This window comes from Crocodylus porosus, unplaced genomic scaffold (assembly GCF_001723895.1).
Source record: "Crocodylus porosus isolate Cpor-Errol unplaced genomic scaffold, CroPor_comp1, whole genome shotgun sequence".
Classification (NCBI taxonomy): domain Eukaryota; kingdom Metazoa; phylum Chordata; order Crocodylia; family Crocodylidae; genus Crocodylus; species Crocodylus porosus.
Window position 1 is genome coordinate 18,075,758 of NW_017728911.1, and position 20,404 is coordinate 18,096,161.

Genomic DNA, 20,404 nt, shown 5'->3' on the forward strand with positions numbered 1-20,404 from the left:
CCCATTTTTCAGCACAGGGATGCTGATACACATGATGCTTCAGGCGCTTTAATTAAAGGACCTTCTCCCCCTCCCCACACCACTCCCAGAGCACATGTACAAATGCCCTTAGTGTCCATACAAGGTTCTTTGGGTAGATGTGATATCTTTTATTATACCAATTAAAAAGTTGTTTGCAAACTTTTGGGTACAAGTACCCTTCTTCAGGCATAGAGAGACTCTGCTGCTGTTCTGGGATCTCCAAGTAACGAAAGAAGCTAAAAGTGTGACAGGAAGTTAGTGAGAATGTAAATAGGTGGAAATTAGGAAAACAGTGGGTAGATAAGGGCGGGGAGGTGGGGAATAACAGGGTGAAGGACTGCCACAGGCGAGCAAGGGAGACTGCTGTAGTAATGAGTTCTCCAAGGTAGAAAAGAGGCAGTCAGTTTATGAATTTTTATTCCCAAACTCATTTTTAAGGTGTTTGGTAGGTTTCCCCTTATCACAAGGATACTGAAGTTGGAATAGGAGTGGTTGTTTAATGAAAAATGTGCTCCTACTGGCAGTTTTGTGTGTGTGTCTCTCTTGCACTTTTTCTGTGAGAGTTCATTCCACTTTGTAGTTTTAGTTTCCCCCATGTTACCATGAGGGTATTTGGCGCATTGGATCAGATATGTCATATTTTGGGAAAGGCATGTGTAGAATTCATGGATTCTGATAGATTTGTTGTGGGGGGACAACAAACCTGTTGTTGGGACTTTGGAGATGTGTTGACAGGTTTTGAATCTATTTAGTAGGGAGTTTGCTTCTGGTGATGAGTTGGGCAAGGTGAAGATGATTGCTTGAAATCCAGGAGCAGAGGATCTGAGAATATTTCTCTCAAGGTTTAATCTTTGTCAGGTATAGGCTGTAATTATTTTATAATTCTTCTAAGCAGTTCCAATGTGGCATGGCAGGTATTCACCAGGGGTGGGTGTGACAAGGAGGTTTCTTTTTCTATGGTAGGAGACTACTGCGGGCTATTTGGGTGGCTCTTTCAAAGATACAGTCTCTTTCTCTGCTGAAGTATGCTTGTTGTATAAAGACAGATTTAAGGCTGGCCAGGTGAGTGTTGTGAGTAATTTCCTCAGAGCAGATGCAGTGGCATTTGAGGGGCTCACTGTAGACTACAGCTTTCTTTTCTTTTTTTTTTTTTTTGCTTTTTTTTTAAGCTACAAAATTATTTGTAAAATGTATAAAATATTCAACTAAAGAAACAAAAGACTTACAACTGGAAGGTTTCATTGTATTTTGGTGACCAAGTGTTGCTCTTTGTCTTTGTACCATGTTTTCTCTTCTTGTCGCTCAGGTGAGGACCCAATATACAGACCTCCACGAAGGGGCGGAACATAGCTGTTGTTTGCCAGTGTAGGTCATTAATTGCCATGACTAAAAAGAGTAATAGGGATTAGACTTGTAATTAAAACTCCTTTGCAAGAGAGAGATACTAGTAATTATTTCTGTTTGTTTATTGGCTTAATACATGCAATAAAAGACCATTGGAGAATGTTCCTAGATCTTTCTTGTAGAAAAATCCATACTTGACAAAAGTCAGCAATAGCTTTATTCATGCTCCACTGTATAGGAAGTACCATAAATTATAATTCTAGTGATCTGCTATTTCACCAACAGTTTACATTATTCCTTAGTTTTGCCTGCTTTCATAACATCACCTCAAACATGAGTAGATGCTAATCTAAACATAATTGGTTCACTTTGGAATTTAGGCTTGCCAGTACAGTGTTGGATATTATTTATTCAAAGTGACATTATTCACTATCTAATTCTGTTGCAGCATTTTAAAATCTAAATTATATACAAAAAGTATAAATATAGTTTGTCACATCACAAGTTTTACTTTGGTTGAATAACTCTATATAATAATAAATGCCAATGTTGTTCTGTATCCTCAATGTATATTTGCTAACTCTATTGATGTATACAGATATAGCTCCTAGTGAGCCTCTAGCCTGAGACCTTGAAATTGAACACAGGATTGACTTTGATTTTTGCTAGGAACCAGATATAAAAGTACATAACCTTTTCTTTTAGCATTGTAAGTTTTTACTTAAAAATGCAGTGTTAATTTTGGACTTGGTATTTGAGACTTACCTTTTACTGTAACCTTATGTTCACCAGTTCCAGGATGCATACAGACATCCACCTGTACAGAGATCTCACCCACTGAATTATTGATAGATTGACCTGAAATAATAAAAAGTAGTTTAACACTATTGACTCCTCAACACATCAAGAAGACTATATAACAACAGGATCTGACAATAAGAAATAGGTGAATAAATAGAGAACATTTTGTTTGCAGAAGGTGAAATGTATTTGTTTCTCACTTTTCCCTCATATTTTATTCTTGTAAATGTTTCAGGTCTATTTGATGTTTAGATAAGATATGGTTATAGCTTTAGAAATGATTCTGACACAACTGTACCTGGTGACTGCAAATACTTGCTTCTAGAGTATATATTTAGTAGAACTAACTTTAGTCCCAAGTCAGTCCACACACAAAGTGTTGCTGCACAGTAAGGTGTCTACACACACATGGACAGTCTTTCACTGGAAATCTTAAATTCAAAAAATGACCACCCTGATTGTTTTTGCTGAATTTTTTGTATGGATATACATGTCAATATTTGTCTGCATGAACACTTCTGTAAAACTACTTTTATATTATTTATATACTGTATTATTTATGTAGTGCCATAAAAGGGCTTTGCAGGCATCATGCAAGTCTCAAATTTACTCCCAATTAGTTACTGTGCAGTAACGCATGTGTAGACACCTTACTGTGCAGTAACACTGTGTGGGCACATCCAGACGAGTGCGTATGTACATCTTGCAGAGTCTCAAAGCCCTTTGAGATGTTGCAAAAGGCATGCGTGGGAATGGGAAAAGGTTTCCCACACTGCAAGTTTGCAGCGCAGGGGCAAAATTAGACGCCTGGATACCCAGGGGTCAAAAAAACTGGAGTGAAAGAAAGAGGGGCATGGACCGGGACTTTGCCCTGAGGCAACCAAAGGCTGGGTCCTCCATAGAGATGCTCTGGTAACAGCCATGTAGGACAAGCAGCATGTCAGCCACAGAGAGCTGGACCCAGGCTCCAGTGCTGGTAAGTAGGGGGATGGGGGGGAAGGAGGGGACTGTGGGGGGGACCTCTGCTGGCCCTGCCCCACTCATGTGGTGCCCCAGATCGCTGCCACACCCAGTCCCACTCCCTGCCTGTCCCCCAAGCCCCTCCAATCTCTGCCTTGCCCAGCCCCACCCTGCCTGTCATTTGGCCCCTGTGGGGAGACTGTATACATATAGGTATTTAGAATTCACTTTATTACAATGATAGAGACACTGGTAGGCTTCCGAGTTGCTTTAACACTGTAGATATATCAATAAAACATTGCCCAACTGACCGCTGTCTCTCACTCTCTCTCTCTCTCTCTATATATATATAGTGGTCTTTTGTTTTACTTGTGGAGGAACATGGATTTCAGAGTATATTACAGAGTGACTTTGGGATTTTTTTTATCAGGAATTTTTCAATTTTTGAATAGGGAACACCAGAATTCCTGCTAGGGAGGCCAGTGGCAGGACCCTGCCTGCTCAGATATGGCACCTTGGACCTTGGCTTAATCTGCTCTTTCTAGGCTTTGCATCTAAATGGCTTTCTTGAAATATGTTCTACAGTGATGCTTTTTGGTCATCTTGGAATAATCTATAATTACATGCTCTGAATTGGCTGAACACTGCAAGGTCAATTATATACATTCACCCTAGGGGACACTGCTTGAAAGAACAAGTTTTTTTCCCTTGACATGTCAAGATTTGGAAACTCACTACTCACCTAAGAGTACTTGAGAGCAATATCCTGTGTTTTACAGCCTCAAGTGGCTTAAACCGTAACACTGTCATGAGTTCACTAGCTAAAAATCATGATCGGAAGCAATCATTTTTTAAAATATAATTATTTTAACGCCTTGAGCAGTAACACTCTTCTTAGCTACCACTTCTAAATTTCAAGGTGCTCATATAACTTTATTTTTCAATGTATTCCAATATCAAGCAGATGGTTTAGACCATTTATGACATGTAAATAGGCAATTTGTTACACAGCAGGTTTTAGTGACAAGAAGTTTGTAGCCATTATGCTGTTCAGTGTAGACTGATAATTCTACAGAGAAATCTTTACTATCTTAAGTCCCTAATAAAGCTACTGAATCATTCAGCATCCACTTCACAATAAATAATGAAAATTACTGCATCTTTCAAAACACTATTCTTAAATTCATGTAAGGTGCATCAAAATGGTCCAAGTACAACTGAAATATTCAAACTCTTTCCCCAAACAGACGTATCAACCAGTTTAAATCGCTTTCTCCACTATTGAGCTTGTCTATCTGTAGAACTGTCCTTTAGTAATAAGAAAAGAAACTATGGAATGCTAGAGGTGATATATTTCAAACTGATTTCTTTCTCTAAGGGAAACCTAATGTTTTCTAGCCCATCCATCACTGTCCAACATTTATTAATTAGTGCTGACACTCAATTTCTGCTTCCTGGAAGAACAGGGTTTTTTTGGCTGAACAAAAAATCAAATGTAAAATATTTTCTCAATAAACAAGGAGGCATTTAGAAAACTTTTTTTTTGCAATTATGCTTAGGCAGGACTAGTTTCTGCTTGTTTGGGTTTTCTGAGTCATAGTTTAGTCCACATGTATTGTCTGTCATTTCATTGGGGCCACTTATGATATTGTCTTCACTGTGAAAAACAGTGTGTTCTTAACTTGAACTAAAATGCCAGGCAAATTCAAATTTGCTAACTTATATAAAAAAAGAAGGCAAAACCCTCCATCCTTGACTTCCCTATGAAGTTTTAAACTTCTGGTTACACTAACTACTGCTTCTTTCAACCCCGATTCTGCTCTCTTGTCATTTTTGAACAGATACATGGGAGTGTGCGAGAAAAATGGGTTCTACATTTGATTATCAATATTCAAATGCAAATAAAGAAATTCATATGTAATCTAAATATATTTTATCTGTCAGCCACTGTTCTTTTGTTCTTTTCTTAACTTTTGTTGACTGACCAGAGAACAGAAAGAAACCATGTCATTTGGACGAGTTGTATACCACAAGGAATCAATAGTGACAGACCAAGCTAAATACTTCAGATGGGATCCTCAGAAGCACAGAGTATTGGCTTAACTGCTGCCATTGAGGTTAATGAGACTTTTATCATTAACAATCACATAACTTGTGAGTGGGGGCAAGTGGGGGGCATCAGCCTCAGGTAGGTGAGCAGCTACCAGAATAGCAATCCCCAGGGAGTTCTGTAGCCCCCGTTCAAGGAGTTTTTGCTTTGGTGGCAAGAAGTTCATACTGCTGTCACAAATGCAGGAGCCCCTGTGTGCTCACTTCCCTCCCCCTACTCCCCAGGAACCACCAAAATTTCAAGAAATGCCTTTAGCTGTTGAGTTCAGAGGAAGTAGAGTTTGGCCAATACTAAGGTGCTCTGGAGAATCCCAGCCACTGTAAACAATCTTCTCTCATCCAAGCTACCCAATGACTGGCAAGCATATTTGAAGAATGTAGGTATATTCAGTAGCAAGCTCACAAAGGAAAAAGGGGCTGCACATTTGCAACAAAAATAATTTGCAGTGAAAAATGTGACCAGTTCTACTGGAGAATTCTAGTGGATTTTAAAGTCAGTCTTAAAAGATCATTACATCATACTGGGACAAACTCTGCTCTCAGGTATGGCAAGGTAAGTCCGCAATAACTTCATGCCTATGAAGTTTCTTATAATTTACATCAGCAAAAACTCTAGCTCAGAGTTTCTTAGAACAAGATATTTCCTAGCATGTACTTCCTACTCAGTAAGGTTCTTTTCATTACATGTGTTTTATTCATCCTTTCCTTGTGGTCATTAATGTAGATGGGCTCTTTAAAGTGTATTGCATTTATGTAGCTTACAGCTCGTACATAATATGCACAGAACTAGAAATATGAAGATGCTCATGTTTTCCTGTTTTTTCTTCTATTCTCATAATAGAGCCACTGAACAAGCTAGAGAAGTCTAGGGCATTTAGTGTTTGTAAATGGTAGCTATAGCAGACCTTCACAATTATCAGTTTATTCTCAAGTCTCTGATATCTATTGTGTCTGTTCATGTTTCTTTTCTCTCTGCTGGTTTAAGTAAGGTCATGCCAGAAGCAGCCTCTGCAGTACAGCACTTAGCAATTCTGATTATAGGAAGGTGCTTTTATCCAATCACATATAACAGAGCAATTTTCCTGATAGCAAATAGTTAGCCCTGCACAGTTAAGTGTGATAGCACTCTCCCTCCTTTAACACTGAAGTTCATCTCATGGGAAGCTTTGCAAACATGCTAATGATTCTACTTCATATTGAAAAGCCTTAAATCTGTTCATCTACCAATGGGTAATTTCCCCCAAAGCTGTGACTTCACACTTTATTTATGCATGTATATGAAAGCAAAGCATTAAAGTACCTATGCAGGTACTTGTCATATGTTAAAAAGGTAGTTGTTCTGTTGGAAACAAATTATCTCAAAATCTAGAAGTGAAAAACCATACTCTAGCCACAGATGCTGGTTGCCCAAGGCACTAGCTGCTTTGAGATAGCTGGGGACAAAAGATGGGCTCTAGTGCCTATCCTGAATGTCAACATATGTGAGATTATCGGGCCAGATAATCTAGGAGTAACAAATAATAAAATGCAAATGGAAAAAATCCTAATACTGTTCTGGAAGTGTGTGCATTTCTGCAAGCATGCACATACACCTCCTATGTGTTCTCACTGAAAAGTAGTAATTAGAGCATGATTTTCAGATACAGGCGACCCTTGCTATTCGCGGGGTATACGTTTTTGAGATCTCCGTGAATGGTGGAATATGGCACTATGTTCATGAACATCGTGAGCGCAGTGTCCTGGCGGCTGGGGTTGGGGGGGCACAGCTGCGTTGCGAATGGCAGGAGCCTGGCAGTGGCAAGCATGGCGTTCCTGAGGAGCTCCTGTAAATGTATTTAAGAGGCCAGTTCTGCATTCACAAATATTTGAAACCAAGAATGCCAAACGTGTGAATAGTGAGCAATTCCTGTAGTTTGGCTTCTGTAGTAAAAGTTTATAAAGGTGGATTTATATAGGTGATCTGATGACTTTATAGTCTCTGAGGAGCATGTAACATATACATACCAATTTAGCTTCAAGGTTCTACCATAGGGCCTCCTAGCCACTGTACATTAAGTGCTATGTATTATTTTCCAGCCATATTCTGTAAATATGGTAGATGTGTCCACTGTTGACTATACTTGCAGTTACATATAAGGAAATTCTATGCCATTATAATGAGCAAATAACAGATACAGTAGGTTAGGTAAGCAGAATAGTAAGCCTCAGATTTCCTTTGATGTGATTGCTTATTTATAATATTTTATGGAAGTGCATAACTATCTTGCAATAAAAATGAATGCAAATCCACAGTGCTTGTCTTTAACAATTTGCTAATTTTCAGCAAGAGCTTAGTGGTTGGGCACCTGGGCATTTGGCACACAAAAGGACACTGGCGACTTCCAGTTGCCACTAATTCTAGCACCAGTGTGCAGCTCAGGCAGCAGCTGTGTTTTTTTTTTTTTAAACCCTTTCCACCCAAGACAGTGCCTAGGGTAGCTGTCCCAGATGCTCTGCCCTACTTATACCACTGCCTGTGCATGTGTGGAGGGACACACACAAATCCCTAACTGATACATGGGCCTTCTGACCATGCAGTTGCACACACATTGGGTGTATCTGCACTGCAGTCCTTGCAGCTACTACAGCTCTTGTAGAGCTACCTGAGCAAGCTTTAAAACATCAGTTGCATTGTAACTCTTGGTAGCACAGATCTCAATGCAGGCTAATCTTCAGAGTTAATCTACTTCCTTATATGGGTTTTGTCACCCACATTAAGCTCCACACAGCCAAAATTATGCTGCTTGCAGTGCCCTTAAAGCTAGATCCAGTAAGTCTCCATGAGCATCAATCTGGGTATGTATTTTTAAACTCAGTGATACTGTGGTCAGTTTCTCAGTATGTTAGCACTAAGATGTAGTGTTGTAGTATGAAGCAAAATTTATCTAGTAAAAGAAGAAACCCTCGAAATTGAACAGGTACTATAATTATAATCTATTACAATCTATAATTAATTTGTTATAAATGGGTAAAACTCCATTAAATCAATGACCTCAAATCTTTTTATAGCAAGAAAGAATGTCTCCCCATGTTCTCAGCATTGCAGATTTTCAGGCAGGAATATTTCAAAAGTTCTTTGCCTGTGATACAATATCTTAAAATAGTCACAATAATAATTTGTTAAAACATCACTTTGGCTAAGTACAGATAGCCAAAAAGCCCGAGGCTTAATTGATTCAGTCCTGCAGGTTAGTCTAAGCTGCACAGATTAAATTGAAACAGAATTGGACAGACATTTACCTTTGATTCAGGTAATGCAGCCACATGCCTGCAGTGGCTCAGGCCAGAAGCCTGGGGGCACTACAGCATAGCTCTCTGGATGTAGCCAGCATGAGCTGTGTGTTCATGTCTTATTCCTGTTGCCCTTGAGGTCTCTGGTATTTGTAGTCTAAAATCACAGCAACAGAACTCTACAGGGTTGCTTATTACTTCCTCTTACTGCTTCTAGGTGACTCTGGGATTTGTAGTCCACAACTGCAGGTAGCAGTAAGTTTGAACAGGGGAAAGGGTGTTTAACCCCTCTCCCTGGCCCCTGACCCCAGCTGGGGTTTGTCTGGTGGGGCAGTCTTCTGTTGTAGACTAGGCTGCATTCCCAGTTGGGCTTGCCCCCCAAACCCCTTTGTCAGCCAGCCCTCACTGCTCTAGTTAGAGAGCAGAGGGGAAGAGCCAGCTCTGCTCTCTGAAAAAGACAGCACATCCCAGGGCTGGAAACCATGCTGGGATGCTGGGGGACTGTGATTTAACTTGAACCAGGAAGGGGTCTTGGACAGAAGTTTCTTAAACTGGTTTGACACAAATCAGTTAAGTCTGATACTATATTCAACCAGTCTTGTCTTAAACCAGTTTCAAATATTTTGCAATTCTCTTCGCTCTGCAGAGGAGTCTGATTTTAGGAGGACAGAAGAATGGAACATTTTTATTCTTCAAGAGGAGACTTGCATTTCCTCCCATAGTGAATACAACTTTAACAGCAGGTTTGAACATGGCAACTTCTGTTTTTAATGTCTTTTTTTCTCATTTCTTTTGTCTACTGTTGCTTAATCCCAGAAATGACAGAAGACAATTATGCAGCATGGAGTCTAACCTTGGTTATTGGTGGATGCAGAGACAATAGAAACCATGAAGATATGCTGAAAGAGGAAAGACTTACCTCACTGCAGCATATTTATAAGGGCAATGACAGAATGTGTTCCTGTTTCCCCTTTGTCCCTGTCATAGTCCTGCACTGCACTGACAAGATTTGCAGGACATGTCTGGAAAACAGCGACCTTTTTGTTAAATAATCCTAGCAGGTGCCCAGGATGGGACAAAATTTGACTGGATCTTAGCCCAGTTGTACAACTGCCACTGAGCTTTTGGGATATGATTATGTCCTATATAGAATCTGGAGGAGCACTCTGAAGCAGTGGAGAAAGGTTATTTATTTAACTTATTAATATGCAACGAGCCAGATATAATGCAGAACTTCCCAAGCATAAAGACAACTGTATTGTTCCAGAAGACTCTTGAAGACTCAGATAGAGGTTTTACTTTGTCTTCTGTCTTACTGGTTTTAGAAATATTTTATCACAAGTCAGATGAATGACTAACTTATTGCAAAGGCTCATCAAGAAGGCTTAGTCACCCTTCAGAAATTCACCATGAAGCAACTCATCTAGATGAACAGACAGGTCTGACAATTCATTTAAATGCACTGAGGTAAAGGCAGTTCAGGTTTCACAGAAGCTTTCAGAAGTTACCAGTAGGGGTGAGTTTGTTGAGGGCTACTGGCTGTTTGTTCTGGGCTACAAGTTTTGTTGCTGTCACTGGGCTTCGTTCAATTTGTGAATATTTTTGGGGGGAGAGAAGGGGTCCAGAACTGAATAGAGTATTTCTGAGCTGGTTACTTTAGAGTTTTATGTTTTCCTGTCCTGTGCTATCTGTGTCACTTCTCCATGAATCTCTCCATGTTTTATATGATTGTCCACTTCAGTTTTTCAAGCTGAATATCACTCTTCCCCACCAGCAGTAACTTTTTAAAATTAAATTAAAAAATATGAGTCCCAAATAGGGATTTAGTTGTCAGGTTGCTGAGGACTGCAGCACCTAGTTTTAGGCACCTAGCTGCCTGGTGGAATTCAGAACATGCAGTTTAGGCACGGAGGCTCCCAAAACAGTGCATGGGCAAAGTTGTGTTTCTAAAAATGGGATTTCCCAAAGCCAAAATACTGAGCACCTTAGGTAGTCAGCAGGAAATGCTGAGAAGTCCTGCCCCTCTGTAGGACTCAGGCCTATAAAGGGAGCTTCCTATCATTACTCAGGATTTACAGCTTTAAAGTTGTAAATTCTTTCTTTGAAAAACATGGGAGTCTTTCTTTTTAATGACAGGAGGAGTTGATGGCCCTGGTCCCCTTCTATTTAATAGTTCAGGAGTTAAAGCATTTGTACCTGGATGTGGGAGACATGTTTTTAGTTCCCTTTTCTGACCTAGGGGATTTGAACTCACATTTTGCATCTCTCAGGACTGTGCCATGGAATTACCTAGCCTGTGGGTGTTCTCATTTCTTCTTGTTGAAGCTGTTCTACTTTGCATGGAAATACCAGACACTAACTGGATAAAAGATAGGGAAAGTAGGTGAGCATGACTTAAGCCCAGTGGCAGACCACTCACCTGAGAAAGGAGACTCGTGTGTTCCAGTCCCTTCTTCACTGAGTAGTTCACTATTTACTATTCACTAAGCACAGAAGGAACTGGAGCCCAGGGCTATCTTTCCCAAATGAGTATCCAAGCCTCTGCACAGCTTGGCTATGCAGCATACCTTGCACCTTTATGGTTACAGCAGTTACCCAAGATGTAGAAGATGCGAGTTCAAATCCCACATGCAAAAGAGGGACTGACCAGGAGTGGGCAAAATACAGCCCACAGAATGGATCTGGCTGTGGAGGGTCTTTGTCTGGGCTGCAGCAGATGCTTTGGTCCTGCCTGGCCCAGGCTCCATCCTGCCTGGGCACACAGAGGGTCTGGGGTGGCTACACAGCTGGATTACCTTTCTAGGCACCTCCTTCCAGCTGTCACTGCTGCTGGCACCAGTCCCACAGTACTGGCGGGGACACACATGCAGCCCCCACCCTCCCTGTGCCTGCTGTGAACTCACCTGCTCACACTGAACAGCTGCAGCAGCCCAGGGGGTCAGAAGTGCGCTTGGTGCATGGGAAAAGTGGCCCCTTCCCCTCGCCACTGTCTGGCACTTCCTGCAGCATGCCCGGAGCCTGTACTTGGCTACTCTGCATCTCCATGGATGTCACCACCACCTCTGGGCTGGTCAGTAGGGCAGTGGGAGCAGAAAAGAGGGAGAGGAGCAGCTCCTGCTGGTGAGTGCAGGATGTGCTGGGACTGCACACTGCTGCTGGTGGCAGGGAGGCACCATAGGGCATGTGGGCTCTGGGATGTTCTGGGGGCAGATGCCGACCAGCTCAGGGAGACATGCGCATGGGGGGTTCCCAGCACACTCCACCATACCCACAAACCTTCCCCTGTAAACCCTACAACCACAACCCTCACCCACACAGACACTGCACCCACCCACACTCTCCACACCCCTCCTCATACATATGTGTGTGCCTATAGGGGAAGCCCCACTCACTGCTACCCACACATGCACCCCCTCACACACCGCACAAGCCCCATACCCACTCACACATCCCCACAAATACCCCCAAGCCCACCACAAACCCACCCACATCCACATCCCCCACAAGCCCCATACCTACTCACAAATATCTCCCCACCCATCTATACCATGCAATATACAAGATTAAGCCCTCATTTTTATCTATTATGCAGTCACCTCTACATACATGACACTAACACACACAATTTAGGATTAAATATCTTTTAAAAATAAAATTAAAATATGTTATTGTACATGTTTGATTTTTAGTATATTATTTGGGGTTTTTTGGTTCCAAGATGGCAACCCCCCCATCCCAAATGGAGTGCTTATGGGGCAAGGGGTGGGACATCTGGTGGCAAAGGTCAGGGGTTAGAGGGTGGGACTTTGAGTCCCAAAATGGTGACTAGGAGGTGAGGCACCTTTAAAGGGGCAGCGGTACCTTTGTGGCCTTCAACAGCTTGTCAAAACTTGTTAAGTGGCCCTCCAGCTGAAATAATTGCCTGCCCATGCCCTAGACTCCAGTATGTCTCCAGTATCCTAGATGGCTAGAAAAGCAGAGCTGTTGAATAAAATGGGGCTGACCACATTGGCACTGTCTTCTCCAGCTGTGTTTTACATGAAGCCTGGTACATTAGGTATACTCTGAGAATGCTACTTGATCCAAGTCCTGCAGGCAAGGTAGGCAGAAGTGTGCTTAGATTTCAATTCATGACAGGACTTAGGCATGAAAGACAGCTTTCAGCACTGAGACACTTCTGGGCATGCAGTTATGTACTTAGGGAAATTGAGGCTGGGAGTATGTAGCAGCTAAGCAGGATGCTAAGGACCTAAGTACTAGACCAAAATGATACTTAGCAGCTAAGATGGTTGCAGACAGAAGTGACAATTTTTGCCCAACCTGGCCACAGAAAGCAATGACCCACAGCCTTTTTATGCGCTCAGGTTCAAGAGGATTTAGAAATAAAGGATGCCAAGCCATTTGAAGGGCCTATTTTCAGTACTCAGGTGCCACTTCCTGTAGAAGTTATTCATAGGGGAGTGAACAGTGGCTCCTTTTTGGAAGTTAGCTTTCACTAAGCTGCTTACACAGTGTCCCAAGGAGATCATAGTATATGTTTCTGGGTGTATGACGCTTAGCACCTGCTTGTGCTTTGACAGTTATTAGTACTGCATGCATGTATAACTTTATACTTTATTATTTGATAGGAAAGTGGTAAAGATCAAAGCTCATTCAAAGCTATGAATCTATTCTCAACTTGTAATTGATTTCAAATTGTAATTGAATGCTAATATTTTGCCATCCGTTTAGAGAATACCAGGACAAATAAAGCACTTGTTTTGTTTGTTAAACCTATCCACCCACTCATAGTTTAATATTTACTGTAGGGTATGCTAAATGGACAAAACAGCCCAACGATTCTGAGGAGAAAAACTGAATTAGGTATTTAATGGGAAATCACCAAATGTATTAAAATATACATTCCCTAGATGAGGAAATGTTACAGTTTGTGTATTAAACAGCTATCATTTTCCATTTTTGGGACGTATTCTCAAAGATGAAACATCAAAAACAAACACACAAAGACATGCCCTAAACCAAAAAATCAAAAATAAACTATAAAGGCTGACAGTATTTTGAACAGTCATCTCTAATATTCCCAGTTTCTGTAGTTCTGTATTGAGTAATGTGTTTGAGAATATTTCATATACGATGCTTTCAAAATATCTGTATATCTATGAAAGTTAATAAATTTCATACTGAAGAAGATGGATTATTGTTTTGATAGCAACACATTTATAACAGAATTTGAAGACTTCTGTTCAGATGGGCCTGAGACTTCCTCTTTCATCTCCCTTGGGATCTTTCATCTTTCAGGACTTTCTTGTTGCCCTGAGCAGCTATAAGCCTCAAAATACCTAATTTCCATCAACTTCAAATTATTCATAGCCTCCTCTGTAGCTGCCTCCAATACATCTGGCTCACTATCCACTAGTTTCCACATCACATTCTTGTCGTTCTTCAGCTGCTTGAGACTTTTGGTCTTTCCATTGCTCTACTTTGCTTAAATTTTCTTTCAATGAATCTGACCTACTCTGTTCACATGTTATTTGGGGATTTTAGAACTTAGCCTATGAAATTTTCTACTTCTCTAATTTCTTAGCTTCTTCCTTCCAAAACACATGTACCTATTGATGACTAAAAAAATGATATTTAGAGGTTTGCTTTTGAGAATTAGCTTGTAGGTAAAGTATATATCCATTAGAACAATGATCCTCACCATACATATCGGCTCGGTGGTGACAGCTTGACTTGCACCATGGCTGAAAGGGACCTAGGGGTAGTGATCGACCATCATATGAACATGAGCCGTCAGTGCATGGCAGTGGTCAGCAGGGCAAACAACATGCTGACATGCATCAACTGATGCATCTTGTGTAAAACTATGGAAGTGATACTCCCTCTGTACTCAGCACCGGTGAAACTGCAACTGGAGTACTGTGTCCAGTTCTGGGCGTTTCACTTCAATAAGGATGTGGAAAAACTTGACAGGGTCCAGAAAAGAGCCACCCATATGATCAGGGGCTTGCACGGCAAGCCATATGAGGAAATGCTGAGGGACATGGGCCTGTTTAGTCTAAAGAAGAGAAGGTTGAGAGGGGACTTGATGGCAGCTCACCACTATATCAGGGGAGTGCATCAGGAGCTCAGTGAACAACTGTTCATTAGGGCACCCCTGCGGAAGACCAGGATCAGTGGATACGAACTCCTGGAAGGCTCTCCAGGAAAATCTCCTTCACAGTCAGGTTGTCCAGACTGTGGAATAAACTCCCTCCAGAGGTGATGCAGTCACCTACACTGGTGGTTTTCAAGAGGAGACTAGACAGTCACCTCACTGTGGCCACCTAACCTCAGTTGTCTTCCTGCCTAGAGTGGGTGGGGGGCTGGACCTGATGATCTGCAAGGTCCCTTCCAGCCCTTAACAATCTATGAATTCAGGACAACAGCAAGGGTTAATTGATTCTAAAAGCCTGTTTGTGAGTTACTTCGAGGCCCACTGTATCTGACACAGGAAGCAGCAAGCGGAAACACAGGCTGGGAAATTGAAGATGTACCACACTGTTCCATAACATAAGAGACTGCCATGTTGGCAAGGTCACAGTGCCCAACTACAGGGCCCTTGGGATTTCTGGCTTTGGTAGATGGGTCAAATTAGGAGAAACCAGAAAGAACCAAATCGGGATATGTGCATGTGATAGTCTTGTGTAAAAAAGGAATATGGACAGAACAGAATGTGGACATTATGATGACCACAGGGAGACCAATCAACAATGCCTGATGATGAAGTCATCAGGAGGTGAAAAGAATACAAAAAGAGGGATTTCAGAGCAGCAAAGGGTTCTTGATAGGGGAACCCAAAGCCACCATGGACAGAGGGCATACCACCAGCCCATCTCACCCACCCCACTGGGGGTGGCAGGGGGGCCCTTGGCCTCCAGCCTCCAGGGTGCTGACATCCGACATTCAAGAGAAAACCTCAGAGTGAAGCTCAAATGCTGGCCTGATGTACCTTGACTCTGTGAACCCTGGGACTGGTAGATATAGAATTGTTTGCATTATTCTTATCTGCTATTGCTGTGTATCAGTAAAATTGCGTATTATTGAATGGAGAGGTCGTGGTCGGTCTGAGGGTTTAGGCCTGTCTGGAACAAGGTATCTGGGTTGTAAATCCAATGCCAACCCCTATAAATTCTCATTAATCCAGTTAGCTGGAAATCTGGGCAGTATTTCAACCCCCAGGTTGCAATAATATATCAGGCCCTCAAACATTGGTGACAGTAGCCTAAAATAATAAGTTTTAGAAATAATAATTTGTTTTCATTTGCTTTCTGGCTTTGGGTTCAAACCTTCAGGTTTTCTGTACAACTGGGTGAGTTAGAAACATGTTTTAAGAAAATCCTGAGATTCTCAAGTAATCGTATTTCCCACATCTGGGGTTTACAAAAAGGCCACAGAAAATTGAGAGACTTGCAATAAAGTTGTGTGTTGTGGCAACATTATTTCTGGTTTTAATGTCACCTGCCATTTGACAGGTGGACATTTGTAGGGCTGTACTACTTATTCTGTACATTTTAAATTTTAGTTTTGTGTCTTAACCTTATCTTTCAAAAGCCCCTTATAGCAATGAGCATTTATGAAGGTTATAGCTTTTATGGTAATCAGCTGTCTAGAACTTACATAACATACTGAATAAATGCTGCAGTCATAGATATAAGTGCAGCATGCAATGATTAACACAGAAAAGTTTTAGGGGGATTGCAAAAGGGATGGTGTTCACAAGACCAATCAAACTGCATTTTGCAGCAGCCGGAACCCTTATGTTCAGTGAGATATAGATAGCACACACATTAATACTCTTTTACCAAATGAAACTAAGTTAAAGTTGAAATGCTGAAAGTTGAATACAGTTAACTAAATTATTTCTTCTGCTGAGCGTATGTTAGGAAAGAAAGAATGTGCAAATGGCCCTTCCTTCTTAAAACTCCAATGCAGGAGGTGGATTGAAGCTGACTTTTAGTGCAGAACCATGTAAGGCAGGGGAGAGGATGTCAAGCAACACGGTAGCTAATGGTGGGGACAGCCAGGGCCCCAAACTCAGGTGCTGAGGTTGGGGAGGTAGGGTGCAAAAATAGCAACTGCTGTGCTGCTGGTCTGGCTGCTGCCACCGCACAGGCATAGAAGTGCCCAGACACACGTCGGAGCCTGTGGCAGATGTGAAAGAAGGATGAGAAGAAGTTTGGCCCTGTCTGTGCCACCTGTGTGAGCTGGGATGGAGAGCTAGTGCTGCATATATATCTGTTAGGTATTGCATTTCTTTCAGCTAAAAGGTACTAGGTGTGACACCTGAAAATTATGTCTGTGTGATAAAGGTGCTTGCTGAAGGCTCTATGAAGATTAGACCAAGTGTTTTGTTCAAATATTAAGCTATATGTTGTTGCTAAGAGCCTAATTAAAGTCTAAGATGAAGTAAGGCCTAGTAAATTTAGCAAAGCCTTATAGAAGTGATGGTAGGCCCTGTGGCATACTTAAAATTAACCTTATCAGAAGAATTCAAGGCTTGTACTGCTATTCGTCAGTCTAAGGACAGTTGAAGTAAAAGGAATCTGAATGGCTGTAAGATATCAGCATAGCTCAGAAGTTATAAACTGGCTGGCACATCCAGAAATTATTTAGAAGGAAGATGCAGCTTTGTGAAAGAGACTAATTAGCTGCTGACTTGAATCAATGGCCTGTGGATCTCGAGGAGCCCAAGGACTGAATACCAGGGTCTTTCCTGGTATCCCTTGGACAGTGCTAATTAGGGATGCCTATCTTTTCCGAACCTTGTGGAAAGAGAAACTTGTCATACATCAGGCATCAGAGGGGACTGCTGATAGGTTGCCGATGCAAATTATCATCATCTGTCATTATCTGTCTTAGTATACTAAACCTTTCTAAACTTTCTACCCCCGACTATACTTTCAATCCCGAACCCTCTGCAGGCGGCTGGGTCTTAAGTTTTGGGTGTCTGGACAGGGGATATAATGATATGGGAATTATTTCTCTTGTGCCCCTCTATGTGCATCTAGCCAACATCATAACCTAACTCAAAATGCTTTTTAGTAATAAAACGAATGGTGAGATAGGTTTCAGAGAAGAGTATCGTTGTATTGAGTAACAGTATTCAGTATGTTGATATTTTACTGCTTTTCCTTCAGGGATACACAACAAAGATTCTTGATGATCTGGTGAGTTACATTAGTTTTTTCACCAAGCAGAATGATATACTTTAAGGGACTTAGAGGGCTTGTATTTGATTAGAAAAAGTAAACCAAGGATCATTTGATGTGATAGTATCAAGGCTGACAAGAGACTCTGCAGTGTATGAAGGTTTGTAAGTCTACTCAGTTGTAGAAAGCTGCACTATTAAAGGTATTTAGAAGTATTTGATTTTCTGTAATGTCAGATTTTTAGACACAAAGGGAAATGAAAAATTCAGAAGGCAAGTTATAGAGCAGGATTTTTTTGGAAGTGAGTAGAAAAGAGTGGCTTTGGTCATCAAGGATCTTATAACAAAAGCTAGCATTTGTCTATTATGATATATAAATATGAATTTATATCAGAATAGTGAATTTTTCTAAGTTGCTTAGGGTTTTTTTTTGCTCTTTAGGTTACTTGAACACTATTGGCTTTTATAACTTAATTTTGTTTCTCCTGTTTCATTCTCCTTTTTGCTTGTTTTATAAATTATTTTGCTGTTCTTTAAACCACCCTGATCCTTCTCAGAAAAGGCAGCATATAAATCCAATAAATAAATAAATAATTTTGGGCAGGATTTGTAGTTTGCTGTATATCTCTATAGTTCAGGGGTAGGCAAAATGTGGCCTGTGGACTGGATCCAGGCCACCAACAGATTCAGTCTGGCCTGTGGGTGGCTGGCTGCCAGCCAACTCACTGGGTCTGGCCTCTGAGTGGCCTGCAGCTCTGGCTGCTGCATGGTGCCAGGACGGGGGGGGGGGCGGGGGGGGTCAGGGGAGAAGGGAAACGACTGCTTCCTCCCAGTAGCAGTAGTAACAGGCATCAGCTGTGGATCTGGGTGGGGCTTCCCTCACAGCAGGCAGGTGGCAGCATGAGCTGTGGATGCAGTAGGCAAGTTCAGGAGCCCAGATGCAGTACCTGCTGGCAGCATCCACAGCTGACCCTACTACTGCCCTCTTGGCGTGGTGGAAGCTGCCACCCAGAGCCCTGACCCAGAACCTGGCAGCGGTGCCACAGGAGCTGTTGCTGTGCTGGGCAGGTGGCAACATCTCTCTCTGTCTCTTCTCATCTCGCTGTCTCTCCCCACTCCCTCCAGAATCTGGCCAAAGATGATGCCACCACTCAGCCAGCATGGCAGCAGCTTCTGCCTGGGTCCACAGCTCAGCATCGGGGCTCCTAGTGAGCTACAGCTTCAGTTGGGTTCGGGAGGTAGGGAAGGAGGGGGAGAGAAACAGAGAGAGAGAGAGACAAAGCCAGAGACAGACAGACAGAGGGACAGAGGGACAGAAGAAGAGAAGAAGAGAAGAAGAGACAGAGATAGGGAAGAGAGAGGGACAGAGGAACAGAGAGAGAGATGAAGAGAAGAGAGCAAGACAGAGATGGATGTGGCCCTCGACAGGTCTCCAAAACTCATTAAATAGCCCTTCAGCCAAAATAATTGCCCACTCCTACTATACTGCCTAGCACAAAATGAATTTACTTACACATTCTTAGCAACAATAACAAAGGTTTGTTAAAACTGAAAAAGGCGTAAGGGGAGTAATAGTCTGTTGATGTTCTGAAATAATGGTCTCAATCTTACACTTAAAAAAAGTACAGATGCCCTAGGAGCTATTTTTCTGTGTGCCCTGTGGATGGAACTGTAGCTAGTGAATGAAAAATTGTAACCAAACTCTAGACCATATTGTGCCATTAAATTTTACCCAGAACTCTCTGCTGAAGTAATTAGTAGAATTAAAAAAAAGCTCAGGCGAAAATACTGACTAGGTAGATGAGAAACATGTTTACAGTAAATTTTTGTTAATTTTCCAGAAGGCTTCTCAGAGAACATTAATATAGATTTTATTCATAATTTAACTGCTTTAATCTTTGAGTTGCAAGGCTAGGGAGATGTTGTCAACCATTACCACAACCATTACCATTCAGCAAATTCTTCATGAACTAATATGGTTAATACTGTAAAATGTATTGATAGGGTTTTTTTGTCTTTAGTTTATTTCAGATAAGTTTTATGAATACATCTTAACCTTTGGAGGGTTGAGAACTGTTCATAGCAAGTACTTCATGGGTAGGTGAAGTATGACAATGGGCTTGTGTATCTGCAGACTCCCAGGACAAAAGGCTGTGACATCTGTTTTTAGCTTCACTTTTGGAAATTCCATGTCAAGCTAATAGAAATGAAGCCTAGTAATGTTAGCAAGAATAGATTAGCTCCCTAACTAACTCTTCCCTGCCCCTTAAAAAACTTTTCCAGGGTTACTTCAACATCCTAGTCCCTTGTTGCTCATGCAGCGTGCAAGTCTTATGCTTCATACTTTCCATGCCTGTTTATAGCTTAGCTTTCAACATACTTACTTTGTCTTATTTCTTAATGTATTGAATTTATTTGTATTATTATAAGAGTATTAATTCTGTATTTATAGTTTCATTCTTCATACCGTTTTCAGTAATGTGCGACCATACAAGACTGAGAAATGAATTTAATTCTACATTTCATGGTGCAGTTTTTCAGAGGACACTATACTAAATCCAGTTATGCTGTATCATGCTGTTCTCTTTTTAATTTACGTAGGCTGTTCTGGCCTCTCAGTTTTCATTCAGCCTTTCATTTTTGTTATTTTTGTCTCATAATGAGATAATGTTAATATGTTATTGCAATCTTATACTTGCCACTAGAACA

General features: G+C 41.4%; 1 protein-coding gene across 1 annotated transcript in view; it reads right to left on the reverse strand.

The window, feature by feature from the left end:
- Positions 1–20,404, reverse strand: part of UNC13C (unc-13 homolog C) — a 517,638-nt gene that overhangs the window by 12,139 nt on the left and 485,095 nt on the right. Inside the window, exons 30-31 of the mRNA XM_019533546.1 lie at positions 2,131–2,223; positions 1,248–1,407 (exon numbers count right to left, since the gene is read on the reverse strand). Of these exons, the coding sequence (XP_019389091.1) occupies positions 1,248–1,407; positions 2,131–2,223 (253 nt within the window). The remainder of the gene's footprint in view (positions 1–1,247; positions 1,408–2,130; positions 2,224–20,404) is intronic.